This window comes from Parasteatoda tepidariorum, chromosome 7 (genome assembly GCF_982258835.1).
Source record: "Parasteatoda tepidariorum strain Cologne lab strain chromosome 7, Ptep-v5.0, whole genome shotgun sequence".
Taxonomy (NCBI): Eukaryota; Metazoa; Arthropoda; class Arachnida; order Araneae; family Theridiidae; genus Parasteatoda; species Parasteatoda tepidariorum.
The window spans coordinates 38,073,546-38,093,943 of record NC_141761.1 but is presented as its reverse complement, the minus strand read 5'-3'; the positions used below and the strand labels follow the sequence as shown (position 1 = coordinate 38,093,943).

Genomic DNA, 20,398 nt, shown 5'->3' with positions numbered 1-20,398 from the left:
CGCGATAAGATTTGAGATTTTCTTTCTATATTTATTTTCTTGCCTACAGTTATAGTGAAAATATTTTTTTAATTTTATTTGTTTATGAGTACTATTACAATTAATGGTGCACATTTTAATAATTTTCATTCATCCAGCACATTTCCTAATAAAACAATTTCCCTCGGTAAAATCAAAAAAAGGGATAAAAATTTTGAGTTATAGACGGAAACATATATTGTATATATTGAATTAGTGGTGTAGTTGAAATATACGTCATAGTTAGTATGAATTTTTTTCCTTAAATTTTAAATTTATACACTTTACAATAATTAGAAACGTATTCATAATTAAAACAATTTCCCTAAGTAAATTTTTAAAAAAAAAATTCCAAAGAAGTTCGAGATATATACTGCAAATATGGTTAGAGAATACCAAAAATCATTATCTCGGAAATAATGAGATTTTATCCTGAAACTTCAGGTATTTCAATTTAAATACTAAAAAATGTTTATTAATCCAAAGTAAGGTACCACTCATTATTTTTTAAATTAATATCTTTCTTTCATGATGTAGAATAAAATACAAAGATCTAACAAAGGAAGTTCATTCTCATACTTGCCATTCTGACCGAATTTTTCAAGATCAATTTTTAAGATAGAGAATAATAAACGTTATTTTTTTTACTTTTTTTTAAGTAATTAGTTATACGTTGTTAAAATGTAATTAATTTTTTACTCAAAATAGGTCACCGGTTTCTGTTCGTCTGACAAACGAAGTGAATGTTGGCCGACATCGGCGTACATAGACTTCGGTGGAACTCTCGGCGAGATTTATAAATGCGCCTTATCTTAGACATGACACAAATATTTTAAAATTATAATAAGAGATACATACGAATAGACATTTGAGCATTTTATAATCATTCACTTTATTTTAATTTATATATTTTATTCACATTATTTTAAAACTATTACAAAAAGAAAAGAAATTACAAAAATAACTTAAAAATCATCCCCATTATATTAACGAATGACAAAAATTTGCAATTAACATTTAAGTCTGTCAATTAATATATCGAAAAATGTTTAAAAAAGCCTTTTAGAATAAATTCAATTCTCCTTCCAAAACCACCCCCATTCCCTTAAAAAAAGTGAGGGAGGAATGTATAAAGGAGAATAGAGGAGTTTTCACATAAAGCTTTGATAATAACATAATAAAGTTTTTTCTCAAAATATATATTATAAGGCAAACAATTTTATATGACAAAATACAAAATATGAACGAGAGCTCCTGATATGAAATAGCCCCTGAAAAATCAAATTTTGACTATACGACTTTTTTAAAATTTGATTTTTAAGGAACTATTTGACAATTTCTTTCGTACTTGCCATATAAAATTACGTTCTTTTAAATTATGTTAAAATTATGCAAACGTTTGTTTGCCATGTAATTCAATTTGATTTTGATTATCATTAAATGACATAAAAAATAATATAATTAATAAAAAAAATCTTGCATGGAGTTCCATTGGTGTATACGAATTTTATAAGAGTGAGTAAAAATATGTCAAGTCGCGTAAGAAAGTTATCGAGGTATCTTAGAACACACTAAAATGAAAAAGGGCTTTCGACTGTTCTACCGACGAAAACAGTGAGACCATATTTCCTAGATTGTGGCTACCTATTAAACATTAAGATTGAGTACGAGAAAATCACCAGGTCTAAAGTTATTTTAGGTGTTACAATTTTTTCTAAGTACTGTACATATATGCAAAACCATGTATGTATAGTACAAAATTGTTTTTTTAAATCCCATCCCCCTTCCTTGGTTTACGTCACCATGGAAGGAGTTTTCTAGCAGGGACCGAAAAAAACTGTAGTACCGTGATTTGCCTAAAATAATTAGAAAGATGCCAATACAATTCATTCACCTGAAATAAATTTATGTTTGACCTAAATTTTATCTCTCACACTCCTAATGCATGATGTAAGCAAAGGAAAAAAACTATAACTTTGTACTGAGTTCTTTTATTTAGCGAAAAAACATAAAGCGAGGCAGAAATAAAGGTATTTGCATTCCTGGAAGTAATAAAACTTTATTTGAGTAATAACAGAAAATAATGAAAATTCTTTTATTTGTCTAAAGAACTCATATATTAATGCATGAAATGGCTGAAGTTTCATTTCTATTAAAAGCTAGGGTTCTTCTATATCAGGGCTGTCGAACTGCAAAGAGCCCACGGGCCAGAATTCCGGTTACTGATCACCTGGCGGGCCGCAGTTTGAAAAAGTTGAACAATAACCTCTTATCTCTTATACAATAACAATTAATAGTTGAATTATTAATTATAAAACAATGAAACAGAAGGATTATAAAACAATTTGCTTATACAGTGGAGCATCGTTTATACGACGCCGAAGGGACCACCGAAAAACGTCGTATAAATTATAACGTCGTGTAATCGATTTTTACTTCTAAAACTGAAACTAACTCTGTTTTCAGTTCATTTTAATGTATTAATTATATAATATATAATATAATTTAATTTAATTTAATGTATGTTACCTTTAATTATATTTTCTTGATATTAATCTCTACAATGCCTTGAATAGCGAGTTGAACTTACTGCTTTCTATGATGCAATTTTAGATTTCTAATCACGGCCAAATCTAATGGCTGAAGCGCACTTGTGCAATTTGCAGGAAAAAAGAGAGCTTTTACATTTTCCAAAATAATTAGTATCGATGGGTGCGCTGTACATTGGTCGATGAATAACAAAATTTTTCGTTTTTGCCTCTTCATAACATTGTCTAGTTTTTTCAGTCATCTAGTAAAAATTACGGTCGTCATCCAAGCATTCTTGTTGGCAGCCTTTTCTGTATCATTCATGTTGGCAAATTCCGCCCTTTTTTAAAATACACAAGAAAAAATAAAAAATTCAATAAACGTGAACAAAATCTAAAAACCGACGTATAACCGATTCTGTGCGTCGTATAAATGATATATTTTTACATTAAAATGAATAGGAATGATTTGGGACCACACTAAAACATTGTATAAATGTAAACGTCGTGTAAGTGATCGTCGTATAAACGATGCTCCACTGTATTTTAATGGGAAAACTGAGGGTGATCAGCCTGAATAAGAATTTGGCGGGCCGCACGATATGTGCTGGCGGGCCAGATGCGGCCCGCGGGCCACCAGTTGGACAGCCCTGTTCTATATCAAAAAGAACTTTCAAGTAGCATCTCACATGAGCAGATGTTCTGCGTAGCGCAGTTACTATGAAAAATCTACAGAGATTGTGCAAAATATACGTGCTACAAGTAAAGAATATACGAATTCTACATAAATATTCTAAAACATTAATTTAGGTGGAGAATTAACGTTCATTTGTCCAAGTAAATAAATATTGTAATTCACAATAAGTAAATTCTCTCAAAATATATTTTTTGTGAATAATGTCTGGTAATAGAGTAGTTGTATGATCTGGATCAGAAACAACAATTTGCTTCTGAAGTTCGATGCCATTGGCTGGAAGAAAACTCTCGTCTGCTTGATTTTGTTCTTTTATCCAAAATCTTGTCATTGGACTGAGACACTTTGAATTGGAATTAATAGCATTTTTCCTCCATCCTAAAATGAAAGTAATTTGAATTATCCATACACAAAAGGAGAGACAAGTTAAGGTTAAAATAAAGAAAGAAAAGATCGCAAAATTATTATTTGTCCTCATAATATAATTGTATTTTTAATCGATATAAACCTGTTTGGCGTCTCTAACTGTTGATTTTATTTTATGGACTCTCAGAAATAAAATTAGATTAGTTTGAAGGGAAAAGAAATCATTAAGGTAGTTACAAATATCTTTTTAGAAAATTTACTTATATTTTTATTGTTTATTGAAAGTACAACACACCAAGATGTGCAACATACAATGAATAATTTATAGTTATTAAAATCTCCCCTCTTAAGATATTTCATAACATAAATAAATCCTTTTCAAAAATATGCTTTAAAGTTTGAGATTAATATAAATAGAGATATTTTTATTCAGCCTTTTTGGAAGTGTTCGTTTGGTGTTTTCAATTTAAATGTACTGCTAAAAATTGCAGTGCACCTTGGGAGCCAATATTTTTTACCGTAGCATTTTGCGAAACAAAACATCTGATATACCATAATACAGTATATTTATTTTTAATTAACTAATTAAAACGTACAATAATATTTATTTTTAATTAACTAATTAAAACGTACAATAATATTTATTTTTAAATAACTGAATCACTATAATTTTATAGTTAGGGGTTAATGCCAGCCGCAGACAAACTCTATGATGTGCCAGGGTAAAGCTTGTGATACAGCATCATCAGTCACGCTGATTAACAAGGGATGAGTCGAGGAATTAGGCAGAAGTTCCTGTTTGAAAAGTTCACTACAGTCAGCAGTAGCACACGGTAAGCCCTCGGATGAGCCTAGTGCTAATACCACTGCTTTGCAGACTCCTTGCTATTAATGCTGCTGAGAAGGTGTCCAAAAGCACTGTACCTGCTGTTCCGGTCATAGACAGCAGGAGGCAGTTTGCCTGGAGTCGCTGGGCTGTCCATGAGCCAACGAAGGAAACTTAAGAAAAAGTTGAGGGCCACTGAGAGGAGTGGCGGAGCTAAAATGCTTAGACCTTCTGATGCAACGTCCTCCCCATGTGCTCCAACCCAAATTGGAAAGAAGCCCAGAGAAGATGTTGCTCCTTGGAGAAGAGCCAAATCCAGGGAGGTGGTCCCTCTTAGTATTGATAACCAAACTGGAGGGGAGGACCCAACTAGGAGCTACTGTGGCGTAACTATCACTACAAAAGTTTAACATCATTCACTAGTATATAAAGCATGCTAACTTGATTCTATCACGAGGTACCTTTTGATAGATGAAGGTTGGCATGGTCGATAACTCCGCCCCCCACATTGGTGACCTTCGAACGTGATTTGATCACGCAAGTAACGCCCACTTCGCAATCTCTGAACGGTTACGCCTACTTCGATGAATAGTCCACATTGTACAGTTGACTTGCTATTTGTGAATGCATCATTCACCTCCTGCGCTGTTGCTTCTCGGTCTCGTCTCGAACAGTCACACAACGTCTACACTCTCAACGCCTGCATACTCTCGACTGCTAATGGCAACACAGGAGCGACTTCGATTGTGATGTTAATACACCTCTCACATTCAGCACTCAAAAAATCCGGAGACTCTCTCCCGGTCTTTCACAAGTACATCAACTAGTGAGATCTGTTCATCGAATCTTATCCCTGATAAAATTCTGGTGGGGGAGTACTGTGGCGTAACTATCACTACAAAAGTTTAACATCATTCACTAGTATATAAAGCATGCTAACTTGACACTACAGGTTTAGACCCGAATACGAAGTCCAATCCTGTCTTTTATGCAGTAGACATGAAATAATAATTCATCTCCAATATTACATTTTAATGTATTTAAAATAAAATAATAAAAGGTTACATGAAATAAAAACATATCTCGCTGACGATCGCGAGAGAGAATAATATCAGATGAGCAACATCTCGTAAACGAACTTGTTTATATCTCAAAAGAAACTACTGTTCACTTCAGTTCAAAGTTCGGACTGGTTCGGATGTAGAAGTTGAAGTAGCAGTCTCAATCTCACAACTGCGTCAGGGGGCAGTTGTCGTTTTTGAGTTTGACTCAGCAGTGAGGATACTGCACTACCAATCTAGAGTTACTTTTCCCATGCAATTAGATCAACTAAGATTGCTATTGTCATGAAGAACTTTCCTTTGGACAAGCTTCGTATAGAAGATAGCGGTAACATTCTCAGGAGGATCTTAGAGCTGGCCGAAGCCATTTCCTTTGGTGAAAGGATGCCACAGCAACAACTTATTCAGAGGGACTATGATTTTTCAGTGTAGTGATTACACGATGGAGTGGATAAGTTCGTTGCGTTCACGAATAGTTAAAATTGATAGATTCCTTGATGGTCTGCTACGATTTTTGAAGAAAAAAAAGTCTGAATGCTTGTGAAATTAATTATGAAATACTTATATCATTATCGTAGCATCAAACATTCTCTGCAGTTTTCAAATATATTTTTTCTGCATCTTTAATATATATAAAGAGTTGATAATAGAAGATTAATAATAATAAATCATTAATAAAAGGTTACAATAAAAGTGTTCGGAACAAGCGCATACTAATGAACAAGACCAACTTGTTTTTGGTTAACTTTCTTAAATTTCTTTTATCATTTTTTTTTACTTATTTATTGAACCAGCCAATTTATTATTTATTAACCAATAAAACCAGCATTTGTTTGTTGCACATTCATTTTACAAGTTCATAAACAGTATTAAAGTGAACTAAACAAAATACACTGTGGAAAATTCCAGATAAAATTACGGTGAAATGTACCGGTACTCTGAGTGCCGATACTATTCACTGTAAAATCCATTTTTCCGTAACGGAACAAAAACTCTAATTTACCGTACTTTTCACTGTTATAATTATAAGATGACTTCAATTGAATAATATTTCTGTGAAAATTGAGATATAATACTTTATGGTGAAGATGGATTTTACCGATTATGCCTCTAAAGTGCCGGCACTTTATACGGTAATTTGATTTGGAATTTTTCACAGCGTATTGACGGAATATTACATAAATAATGCTTAAAAGATGGATCTACCGAGAGTATAGGTTACTGAATGAAACAAAAATAATCATTTGTATAAGTACTCTGACAGTAATTATTCGATTACTTGTAAAGTAAAATCAAATAACTGAGAAGTTAACACAAAATTAAGATATCCACCAACAGGAAATAATTGATAAACTCTTTTTTATCATAGAAATATTATTTTCGTATGTTTGAAAAGAGTACTTAAATCTATTGTTTTCATATTTTGATAGGAAAAAAGTGCAAAATACTGGAAGTTTTGAACGTTTTTAAACTTAAATAAGCAAATTCTTTAGAAAAGAATAAAAGAGATTACTGTTATACTAACCTGTAATGATGATCATTAGGAATACCATGAAAGATGTACAGAAGAAACTTAACATGGGAAGCCATTGGAAAGATATTTTGTAAAGAACAAAGATATCACTAAGGAATAGAATGAAATTACTCTAAAGTAAGATACAGGATAAAATAGTTTTAGACCACCAAAAGTTTGCAATAAAATTACTTAGTACGTAAATAATATGGATTTCGAGTATCATAAAATGACAGCGTCTTAACATTGTTATCAATCAAAATATTATTACAAAGAACAAAGTTTTTAAAAGAGTGAACTAATAATTTTCAAGTCACTCTAAAAATTTGTTTTTAAGTGAAATGCATCAAGCGGTTGTTGTGCAGGTCAGATGTATTAAAATACATTGTTCCCTGGTAGTTATTTTAAAAATATTCGCACTAGCATTAAAAAAAAAAACAATTATTTAACCTGACATACTGTTTAGAAAAAGACTGTTTAGAAAAAAACCACATATTGAGTTTTCTGGAATTATGACACCCATAATATATGGGGATCAGCTTGATTATATCTATTTTTAATCACTCAATCAATTCTAGTTTTAATTACTTAATTTTTAATCTCTATATTTGCTTGGCAAAACTGTGTGATAAATTCTCAAGAATTGTTATTGTAAGAAAAAAAATTAGTTTTAAGTGGAACTTGAGTTTTCTTATGGCCGGAAAGTAATTTCTTAAATTGCTTTTTAAATGCTCCTTTAGAATATTTTTGATAATCCTTTTTAACGATGGAAGAGTACAACAAGTGAGTATGCCTATCAAATATTAAAATGCATATTTTTGATTTGAAATTATATGATACTAAGATTAAGCAAATAAATGACCCCTTATTTAGTGTGAAATACTTTTTGCACTAAGTAAGGGTATTGCTACTAAGTTGTATTGCTCATTAAAAATAGACATCCAGTTTAAAAAAGGGAGATAAAGGAAAAAAAATAATAAAAATAAGAAGAAACAGGAGAAAAAGGAAAAAAATAAAAATCCAGAAGATAAAAGATATAATCTTATCATCAGCTCACACGATTATATCCGCAAAAAGGAGTGCTTTCTAATATTGCATCGATATAACCAAAGCAAAATATATCAATACAATAGTGTGAGGAGCACTCAAAAAACTTGTTTTTCGTAATTTTCTTCATGTTTTTTTTTAATCTTTTTGTATATTACGACCTCGAAAATCCGGACTTCTGAAATCCGGAAATCTCTAAAATCCGGACTCATACGTCCAGTTCCTCAAAAAAAATTTTCAAAATAAAAAATTTAAAAAAAATCGCTTAGAATAAAAATTTTAATGCAAACCCACAACTCTTCTCCAACAATGAAGCAGTAGAGGTAGAGGTGGGGTGTGAATGAAGGATCATAGCTGATAAGGAAATTCAGTCATTCTTATCAGCTCTGTATGGATAGCAAAGAATATAAAGGGAAATCCCCTCCTCCAGAAGGGGAATCCCACAACTCTTTTGCAACAATGAAGAGGTAGAGGTGGGGAATGAATGAAAGTTCATATCTGATAAGGAAATTCCAGTCATTCTTATCAGTTCTATATAGATAACAGAGAATATAAAGGGAAATCCCCTCCTCCTGAAGGGAAGTCCCACAACTCTTTTGCAACAATGAAGCAGTAGATGAAGAGGTAGAGGTGGGGAATGAATGAAAGCTCATAGCTGATAAGGAGATTCCAGTCATTCTTGTCAGTTCTGTATAGATAACAAATAATATAAAAGGGAATCCCCCCTCCTTCTGAAGGGGAATCTCCTCAGAAGGAGGAATTCTTCCATCTCCTTGCTTTTCCCCCTTGTGATGAAAGAAAACTGATTCTTTCTTAACCTTGAAGCTTAGGAGGCGGGGACAAGTTCTTTCATCTCCCAACAAAAAAAAAGGATTAGTATCAGCAGGTACAGTCTAGTCTAGAAGCATCTGTTTCGGTTATAAGTTGAAATTCAGCTCGCGTTTTAAGCCTATATTTTTTAGTTTTAATTGCTAATATTATGTTATCTAAACCAGTGGTTCTGAACCTTTTTAAGCCGCGACCCAAAAGAAAGTCAAAATTAGGCTGAGTAAGCCACAATGACTTCTTCTAGGAGGTGTTGGTATTACTTATTATTTGGTGTATTACTAACTTTTTTGGTTCGACTCAGGGCCACCCAAGAAATATGCTTCGCGACCCAATTTTGGGTCGCGACCCATAGGTTAAGAACCGCTGATCTAAACGATCGATTGCGGGGGAAAAATGACGAAAGTTTGATTTTTAATGTCTTTTATTTATTATTTAAAGAGTATATTTATGTTAAAATTGACGTCGGAGGTCTACACACGCGTGATTAATCGCGAAATCGGCCTGGCGAATTCGAAACTTCGATAATTCTATCAATTCAAGTAAGGTATCTGAAATCCGGAAATTTCGGAAATCCGGACCTTCCATACCCCCCAACATGTCCCATACCCCCCAACATGTCAACTTGGTACATGTCCAAGAGTTCGTAGGTTCGATGATCTCAGATCGGCCGAAGACTCCCCTTGTGGTAAATGATGACTGATGCACGTTATATCTGTCGAATCTCAAAGTCCTCCATGTTCCAACAATAAATCAATACCTCTAGGAGTACTGATCCTGGACTTTCCTTGTCTTCTAAACTGGTTCAAAGTTACAAAGTGAAGAAGTTAAACATTAGTAGTAGTAAGCCCCAAAACTGGGTCTGCTATTCAACGACGGCTATAAAATAAAAATAAAAAGTCCTCAGATTTGAGCCGTGATGGCTCGGGTGATAGAGCGCTCTCCTTTCAATGAGGTGAACCGGGTTGGAATCCCACCGATGGCTGGTGTATTCCTCATCAATGCTGACGTAAAATATCCTCAGTAGACGGATCATGGGTTAGAGTCCCCTTGCCGCCAGGCTAACCGTGTGAGGTTGCCGTGGTCGTCTTCTCCATGTAACTCAAATGCGGGTAAATTCCATCAAAAAGTCCTCCATGAAGGCAAATTTTTCCCAATACTTGAACCAGCAGTTTCCTTGTCTTCTGGATTGGGTTCAAAATTACAAGGTTACGGAGTTGAACATTAGTAGTCGTTAACCCAAAAAATTGGGTCGGCTGTTTAACGCCGGTAATATTATAAAATAAAAAGTCCTCAGATTTAGAAAATCAGAAACTCTAATTCTCAAAAAGGTGCATTTTTATTCAGATTTTGTAAAGTATTATATAGTTTTCCCTATATCACTTGCATATGTAAAAGATTTTAAATTATCTGATCTGATTTGGTAACTTAACATACTGTTTGCACTAATACATATTCTGCACTATTAATAAGGTTCCATTTTAGCGTGTGAAAACGCTATTATTAGATCGAAAGTAATTCGCGTGTTTAACTATGTGCACTTACAGAACAGATTGTTTAAAATATGTAAGGAGACAAATGTCTTACCTTTTATATGTAGGTAAAATGTTGGTTGTCTGGAACTCTGAGATATTTGTACTTTCATCAACACAGCTTGTGGTGAAATTAAGCATTTGACTTGATGTATTAAAGGATGATAAACGATTATTCAGAGCTAAAGGAGGTTCTTTGTAACCACTGAATAAATTTCCAAATGACAGTCAAGCAATGATGGGAACACTCAAAACTGTTCCAAAGATTATGCACTGAAATGAGTTATTAGTTTCAAAGTATTATAAGAATCCGATGATTATTTAAACTATATAACTATCCAAAAGATGCTTTTAATTGAATATATTTTGCTTTTATGTTACAACAAACATGTAGAAGAAAGCAAAAATTATTTCTTGAGGCATATAAAAAAATAAAAAAAAACGTCTTACATTGTGCTTCTCTTGACTTTATGTTGAAATTAATTTCACGTTAGTGATTTTCAGAATATATTTCCTGCTTTTAACACTCTAATTTTGAGTTCGATATTTTTTTACTAGCTCTGCGAGGTTGTGCAGTAATTCCATGTTTAAAAAACATGTTTATTATTCTTTTGTTAGTTGAGAATTAGGGAGTAAGAAATGAGTTAAGTATTAAATTAATAGTTTTTAAGAACTAAAAGTATCAAACCGAAAATTATTTTAAGAACATGTATTCATAGATTCAGAAAGAAAATCCATATTAAATATATACGTTTACAAAGTCTGACAGCCAGAACGCTAAAAAAAAATTAAATCTTTTCTTAACAATTAGAAAATTATTTGATGTTCTCTATGGAGAAACTAACTGACCAGAAAGTCATTGAAATTGGCCAAGCTTTTAAAAGTGGAATAATCTCTCATAGAAAATAAAAATTGCCCAACAATTGATTTTTTTAAAACTTCATAAGCTTTTGTCACTAAGTCGATATTTCGATCTTCATTTTAACTAAACAAAATATTAGTTCATTTATTGGCCTGAAAGTTCATTACTATTTGAGTATAATTCTATTAAATTAGTTGAGAATAGGAGAAAAAAGTAGTTATTATTAGTTATTATTAGTAGTTATTATTCAAACTTTTAAATATAGAAATGACGCAGAATAGTAAAAAAAAAATTTGATCGATAAAGAGTGCACAGAAAAAAAAGTTTCGGTAAAATTGCGACATTTAGATAATAAGGCATTTTTGGTAAAATAAAAATTTAATTCATTAAATTAATTTTAAAACTATTGTTTAAGTAATTTTTACCTTTCGTAGGGTAACGATTTCTCGGAAATTCAGGTTTTCAAAATTATAGTTCTTATTACCACACATTTAATAAAAATGCAAAATTGAAAATTAAATTTAACCGAATAAATGGTTCTTATGCCATGCTCCAAAACATCATCATAAAATTAAAAAATTTTACTACATTTACTATTTTATTACCAATCAACACGGCAATAATATCCTATTTTATTGTCAACTTTACCAAAAGTCGTTACCAAAGCTCTTCAGCCAAAATTATCGTGCTTCTTGGTATCCCCATACACTGAAAAAAAAAAAAACTCTGGAACAAATTACGGTATAAAGCAGGGGTGGCCATCCTGCGCCTCGCTAGTCACATGCCACTCTTTGAAGGATTATTTGTGGCTCTGGATAAATATACCCGAGATAAAATAAAATAATATCTGATCACTCACAGTATATATTTAGTTTTCTAACTAAATTACAACTTTTTCAAAAAGACATTTAAAATAAAACATTTTGTCATTTTCCGCGAATTAAAAAAATTGTTTCAATATTAAACAAGAAATACTCAACGAGTATATAAAAAAGCTAGAAGGAATATTGACGAATTTCCCAAAATGGATTTCAAGTCTTGAAATATTTTAAATCGTCTCTTGATTTTTTTTTTCTGAATTCATTTGAAATTAACATAATTCAAGGTGAATGTTTTCCATTTACAATATAATTATTACCCTAAAAGCATCGGGAGAATTAGAATTAATAGAGATGCAAGAAGATCAAGCTCTACAATTAAAATATTAGTCGACGTCGATTACTGAATTTTGGAAATTTGTACCAGAATCGAAGTATCCTGAATTAAAAAAGGTTGCTTGTCGAATTATTTGAATATTCGGAAAAACTTACTTATGTGAATCATTTTATTCCACTTTAAAATTCGTGAAATTCAAACACCGATCAGTATAAACTAACAATCTCAACAGTCTCAAAGAATTACTGAGAAGTGATGTCACAAATTATTCACCAAATTTTAAAGAATTATCAAGAGAAGTAAAATAAATGTGTTTAATTTTTAATATTTAAATTCAATATATATATTTTGTAATTTAATTATATGTTCTCAATAAATATAATTTCTGTAAAAAATTTGTTTCTCATTCCCTTTATTGCCTACCTTTTAAATACGTATTGAATTGCGGCTCGCGAAAAATTTAAAATTTTGAAAAATGGTTCAACTATCATGGAACTTGGCCACCCCTGGTATATCGGCACTTTGGATGCTACATCCGTAAAATTCCTTTTTACCATAAAATATTGTACCTTAAATTTTACAATAATATTTATTTAATTAGAGATGATCCAGTGATTTTAGGGTAATTATTACTGTAAAAATCAGATATTTTGTTTCATAACATGTCTTGGTAAAAATGGAGTTTGCGGTAAAATGCACCGGCATTATGAGTGCCGATACTTTTTACCGGAGAATGATTCAGAATTTTTTTACAGAAGTGCCAGAAACACGTTAAATTTTACAATATTCTAGTCATTTTTAACATGCTTTTTATTTCAGTGGATGAAAGAATAAATCGATAGTTTTTAATGACTAATATTCTAGAAAAAATACTCACATTGTCATCTGCTTTTCGAGTAAGAATACCAATCAAGAAAACAGCAAGTATCGAACCGTCATACACCGATATAGAGGTAAAAAACTGCTTTAGACTCTGAACATTGAGAAATATAAATGTGATTCCGATACCTAATATGCCGTACAGAAAACCTGCAATGAAATAGATACTTCAACCAAAGAATTTTGGCGTTATGTTTAATCGAGACTGAGTTGCAACAGCGTGAGGAGTTTGATTATGTCGCAGTCACAAGTAGCAAGTTAACTGTTCAATGTGGATCATCCAACGAAGTAGTCGTTACTGCGTGATAAAATCACGTCCGGTGGTCACCAATGTGGGGGCGGAGTTATCGACCATGCCAACTTTCATCTATCAAAAGGTACCGCATGATTGAGTCAAGTTAGCATGTCTTATATACTAGTTAATTGATGTTTAATTTTCGTAGTGGTAGTTACGCCACGTGACTAAAACGATTAGAAAAAGTCGAGTGTTGAGATGCTTCCAGATGTTTTAGTTCAACGTTTGGTCACACAGAAGATTCTGGCCGACCGAAGGACAAATAACAGCACAAGAAATATTTTCCAACTCAAGCGCAATTTCAGAACGGAGATAATTCATTAGTTTGAAACCTATTTTTCTTAATTATAAAACAGTATCGAAACGTATGAAAATGTATATCACAAATTAATATAAAAATCGACATTCAGTCTGTTTAAATGATTTAAATACTTAAAATGAGAACAATGTTCCTAATGTTTTACCTTACGTCCATATTTTGCTTAACTTTAGATAATTTAAAGTTGACAGTATGATTTTTTATTGACAGTATGAGTTTTGATTGACAGTATGAGTTTTTCTTCTTTTTTTTAAAGAGAGGAAGGAAATGAAATGTATTCTAGAATGATTGTTGAGTGGTCCACTGTCCAACCTTTGTACTGGGGGGAAGTAAAGTCGTTTTTTAATCAGTAATTAACCCCTTAGCGTATAGATTTTAAGAAAAAAAATCGTTTTTTAGTGCAAAAAAAACACATTTTAGAACATTGTCTTTTCGTTTGATGGATAATTTATATATACTACTGCGCTTTTGTTCCATAGAAAAAGGCCATAATTTAATTTTGAATAAATCAATTTCATTGCTTACAATCCTATGTAAATGATAAATATAAATAAAACGAATTTTTTCTTAGCTTACACATTGTTATTTTCAATTCTAAATTATATTCGAGTGTGAAAAATTGTAGCAGCATAAAATACAACACCGCTTGAATTATCTCGAGTGTGCACAGTTTGGCCTGTTTAGCTCGCTCGAATTAACTCGAGCGCACAAGTTAAGAGGTTAAGGTTTCGAATCCCATCCTCACGTTAAATTATAATTAGCTTCGATTTTCGGACTATAAAATTGAATTCTGATGAGCACCCAAGCTCTTCGTCAGCACCTTCTCTCTACGAATTTCGAAGAGATATTTTCAGTTCGTGGTAAATCTGTCAGGTAATTGATCTTCTATCTGAACATAGAGTATGCAATTATTATTAAAACCAATTTTTTTCCTAATTATAATTAATTACGAAAATAATTATAACTAACTGCTAACTGATGGTGAGTTACGCTTACATGAAAGTTTTGCCAGAAAAACCTTTTTAGATTCAGTCATTCCTGGAAAAAGTGGTTGGATATAGTCTACTACAGTGACAGTAGACAGCGAGTTCAAGGCGGATGAAACTGTGCTAAGAGATCCACTAAATATTCCGGAGAAGCACAGACCAGTGAGACCTGGATAAGAACTGAATCGATTCACAATGTAATAGGGTAACATCTGCAAGTAGACAAAATTGAACATAATAAATTCTTACACTGTAAAAAATTTCTTAGAAAAAATGGTTAAATAATAATTTATTTAATTATTATTTTACCATATTTAACCAAGGCAGTCAAATAACCATAAAAAATGTTATTCAAACTATTAACTGTAAAAAAATCATTTATTAGACGTTTTCACCTAATACGGTCAAACAACCAGAATTTAATATCACGTCAACTAGGCCCACAATATTAAGCCATTTAGTTCCCTGCGGCTGGGTTCTTGCTGTAGCCAAGAGGGCTTATTTTTCAATTCCGTGACATAGGGTTCCACTCTTTTAACAACCGAAGAATTTTCATTGTCCAGCTCTCCCAATTGGTGACCATGCATTATTAGAAAACTCTCATAAACAATCATTCACGCATAGGTGGTAGAATCATCTATGCTCAAGATGATTAACACATCAAAGTCTAATATTTCCTGATTCTCACAATAGATGGCATCACAAGAAAAACAAATTATCCCACATTCCAAGGTTCATTAGACATAACACAAATCAACCACAACTTACTGAAATTTTCATCGCCAAACGAATAGCCTAGCATAACCTAACTCCTATTTCAAGTTAGATTTTACTTTCACGGTTTTTCGATCATACCAGTTCTAACGGTTTCAAAATCGTAAAGATAAAAAATGAGAGTAAAGATAAGCTGCACAGACTGTTGCAGGCTATTTTATCGTAATTTAGAATGAAAATTCTAACAGTGTAAACACCAACGTTAAAATTAAATTAGATACTCTAGATGTTGAATGTCTAGTTCATATGGTATTTTATATATATATATATATATATATATATATATATATATATATATATATATATATATATATATATATATATATATATATATATATAATTATATTATGAATTGTAGCAAATTTCAAACAAACTATAAAATTATTCTGATCAGGATCATATAAAGAAAAACAGAAAGGCTCAAAAGTATTTACAAATTTTCGACATCAAAAAATTTAAACACATTTACTTTTTCATTGAACTTTTAAACTTTTAGAAATTTGCTATGAAGATTCTTAGATAAAAAGAGGTACAAAAGTTGTACACAACAAATTCTTAAGCACTAGCGTTATAATTAAGTTAGACACTCTTAATGCTAAATGTTTAGTCTTTATATTTTATTGCACATAATTGTATTACGCATTATAACTATTTTCAGCCAAATTAAAAAAAAAAAAAAGATTAGTGTTTAGATAATTTTGATCAAGATCGTAAAAACTAAAACAAATACCTATAAAATATTTGCAATTATTGATCATCATGAAATTTGAATAGATGTAATTTTTCATTGAAATTTCAAACTTTCAGAAAGTTGCAGTAACAAAAAAATGCTGATAAAAAATATGTAACCATAAATAATATCATTACTTGATCATATTTTGTAAACTTCGATTGAATCGTGTTTAGTATGGGATCACAAAAATAAAATAGAGAATACAATACGAGACCAGCTAAGTTGCACATTACATGTAGAAGGAGTATCGGCAAAATACTAATCTGTAGAGCTCTGTCAATACAAAAAAATCAATGGTACATACATTAACATAACTTCAATCGTTAAAATGAACAACCTTGAGCTTTTGATCTAATGATCGAATCTTCACGTTCTAAGACTTCATCTTGATGGCTTGGGGGTGGGTAGCCTCAAATATGCTAATTAATTAATGCAGACGATAGTTTAAGATACGAAATCAGACACAGAAACGTACTTTCTCTGAATAAACGTACCTGCTTTTCGAGGGATTCCGATTTCTGACCCCCAAAGGTAGCAGCAATCTGGGAAATATGGTCTTAATAGTTAGGTCAGGAGAACGCTTCAAAAATAAAACCCTTAATGGTAATTTTACTTTATCCGTATTTCGTTATACTTTGAAAGTTTCAAGCGAAATGAAAAATTCTTGGACACAATTATAAAATTTCTTTAAGGATTCGGTTAAGGTTTAAGGTAAAATTCATCTGAGGTTTATACAAAGATAATTCAATTCAAAAAATAACTTTAGTAAATATTTATTATTATTATTATTATTTTATTTAATCATGGTCAAAAAAATTTCTAATTGTAAGGTATGCAATTTTTTATCACTTTAAAGGACATAATTTTACAAGACAAAATATAATATTTGAGCAAAATCGGTCAAATAGTTCCTGAGATATCAAATTTTAAACATCTGACCCTTTTGAAATTCAATTTCTCAGAAACTATTCAACCTATTTTGTTTAAATTTTGCATTGTATTTTGCTATTCAAAATTATAGTTTTATAATGATGCATACATTACAATTTAAAATTTTTTTGACCATCATTCAACAAAATAATAAAAAATAATAAATATTTATTAAAAGTTATTTTGTGCATGGAAACTACCATATATCTTTGTATAAACGAATTTTATAATTGTGTCCAATAATTTTTTTAATTCGTTTAAGAAACTAGCAAAATACGCAAAATGTAAAATTAACATTAAGGGGTCCAAATGTTTGGACCCTTGTATTTTGAGGGTCAGAAATCAGAATCTTTCGATAAAAAAAGGTATGTTTATTCAGAGAAAATGCATTTTTTAGTCTGATTACGTAACTCAAAATATCGACCACACTTATCAATTAACATTTGAAGTTACCCCTTTGAGCCACGAAGATTGAGTCCTAGAACGTGAAGATCCGATTATGAGATCAAAAGTTATTTCTGGGTAACACATTTTCTTTTTGCTTACAGTACACCTAGATTATTTTTGTCTTATTGCTCACGTCTCTTGGTGTAGAAACATTCTTTTAAATTTCTAATATTACGTTTAAACTAGCGCAAATTAAACAATAATGTACTCGTAATACATGGATCTTTTTTTTTAAAAAATCTTGAACTAAAATTTAAACCATAAAATAATCTGTGGAAATAAGGCATTTGGAAAATGCATGAAAAAATGTCTTAAATTTTCGTTAAATTCCCTTTACGCTATGTTCCCTTTTCTTAAACTCTGTTAGAGGTACGTAAAATTCAACAAATTAATAACATTTACTTATCGTTTTTTTTTCTTCAGAGAAACTGTTATAAAATATACAAACATTAAACTGTTTATAAAATATACAAATTAAACATTACTGTAGATGCTATAATAATATGACTGAATTCGGTCTAATTTAAGAAAAAACTTTAACTAATTATATCGAGTAATGCGTCGTTAATGAAGTTTTGAACCGCAACTTAAATATGGATTAGTTGCTTAAAATATATTAATTTTTACTAGTTACGAAAATTTAAATGTACTGAGAATTCTATTTCGTTTCTGTAAAAAATAATAATTCATTTTTTGAATACATCTTTCTTTTCGAAGGTAAAGAAATGCTTTACTAAGCATATTTGGCGAATACTGCTTTTATCTATACATCTATACATAATAATAAACGCGGCTGTGTGTGTGTCTGTCTGTAATCATAATATATCGCCCCAGAAGCCTCGCCCAGGCACGAAACTCGGCACATAATTGTGTTTTGACATAATGAAGAAGTATTTTTTTTCTTTTTCCAAAATTTGGATTAGTTTTTTAGTTATCAGTCATTTTGTAAGAAAATCTATGCTTTTTCGCCTTCAAAGAGCCATATTCAAAAAACTATTAAAAAATCCATATACTTTTCTCCACTCTTTTAAATGTATGCTAATGCGAACCTTACAATTGAAATATTAATTTTCGACAACTTAAACCAATAATATATGAAGGAATTAATAATTTAATTGTAAGTTTCGCATTTGTTTACATTTATCAAAGTGGAGAAAAGTTTAACTTTTGTATTAAAAATGTGGCAATATATTCCATACGTAAATAGAACGCTTCGATTTGATATATTTGTCGCGGTTCATAATTGTTATAATAAATTTTTTTTCTTTTTTTCACGCTCTATTTTTTTTCTTAAGCGAAGACGATAATTTTTGTAGCGATATAGAAATGGAAATTGATACCATAAAAAATTATATAGAAATAGAAATTGATACCATAAAAAAATTAATTCGTTTTCGTGTTCTTTTCATGTATTTAGCATTTTAGTTTTTTTGAATTTATATTTCTTATGCGACTTCCAACAAGGTTGCGTTAAACGTTTAACGCTACATTTTTATTGACCGGGAAATCACGTGGTAGGATTCAGTTTTCTTTCATTCATTTCCATATTGTTTTGGTTCTCACTAGCATAAAAATAATAAAAGTCATAAAAGTATTGTTTTTCTATAAACATTTTTTTAGTTTGTTTTGATACACATATAATTTAATAGGGTAATATTTTTTATTTTCAAATTTAGTGGATAACAATTGTAAAAAATGAGTGAAAACAATCCCACGGACAGTGCGACGGATTTAAGGTTATGTCAAGGTACGTCTCTTGTGAATATCAATTGATTGTTTTGTTTTTTCTTCTGAAATTACATTATGACGCATTCACATACATTATTAATACAAATACATTTTTCAGGACGAGACGATGAGGCAACCACAAGCACTTCCACTGGTTCAAGAGGTCCATGAGGGAAAAATGCACAATATTACCGTGATTACAGAGCACGGAAGCGAGCGGAGCAGGAAAAAGAATCATTGAATAGAACTAGTGATCCTTCTACGACTGCTGATTCTTCTACAAATAACGTCGCAGGTTGCGAAGTTTAACTTCTTCCGCGCGGAGGGACTCCACGCACTATTTTTTTTTCCTTAAGCGTTGTAGCTATATAATATATAAAATAGGAATTTAATTGCTTTTGAAGGAACACTTCAATTGTCCCCTAATCTTCAGATTTCCTGCTATGTTTTAAAAAAACTTTATTTGTGAAAACCTTTAGCGTGGCGGACAGCTGGCCGCCTTAGGCGGCTAGTTAAAAGTAAAAAAATTGATTTTAAGAATTAATGTTTAATTTCAAATTATTAGCATAACAAATTGAAAAATAAATTTTAGTGTATCGCATCCTAAACATTCTGGAATTAAAAGTAATTAAATTTGTATTCTACGAATTGAATAAAGTTTTTACCTCGAGGCCTTGTCACTTGTCTTCAAACTCAGCATTTTCTGTACTTCCATTTGTCCTGTACCGTAGCTCCCTAATCCGCGTACCAATCCGCAAAACAAGCAGTTCCAGAATGTGAACCTCGTGATAAAATCCAATTTGAAACTGCAATTTTTCGAATAAAAATAACAGTTTAAAAATTTATCTAAAGGAGAAAAATTTGATGTTCAGTTCACCTT

The 20,398-nt window shown here is 31.2% G+C and overlaps 1 protein-coding gene across 1 annotated transcript in view; it reads right to left on the bottom strand.

Moving 5' to 3' along the window:
- Window positions 1–2,064: 2,064 nt before the first annotated feature.
- Window positions 2,065–20,398, bottom strand: part of LOC139426065 (sodium-dependent multivitamin transporter-like) — a 39,353-nt gene continuing 21,019 nt past the window's right edge. The window contains exons 4-8 of the mRNA XM_071183576.2: window positions 14,917–15,150; window positions 13,305–13,456; window positions 10,466–10,683; window positions 7,019–7,116; window positions 2,065–3,618 (exon numbers count right to left, since the gene is read on the bottom strand). Of these exons, the coding sequence (XP_071039677.2) occupies window positions 10,639–10,683; window positions 13,305–13,456; window positions 14,917–15,150 (431 nt within the window). The 3' untranslated portion in view covers window positions 2,065–3,618; window positions 7,019–7,116; window positions 10,466–10,638. The remainder of the gene's footprint in view (window positions 3,619–7,018; window positions 7,117–10,465; window positions 10,684–13,304; window positions 13,457–14,916; window positions 15,151–20,398) is intronic.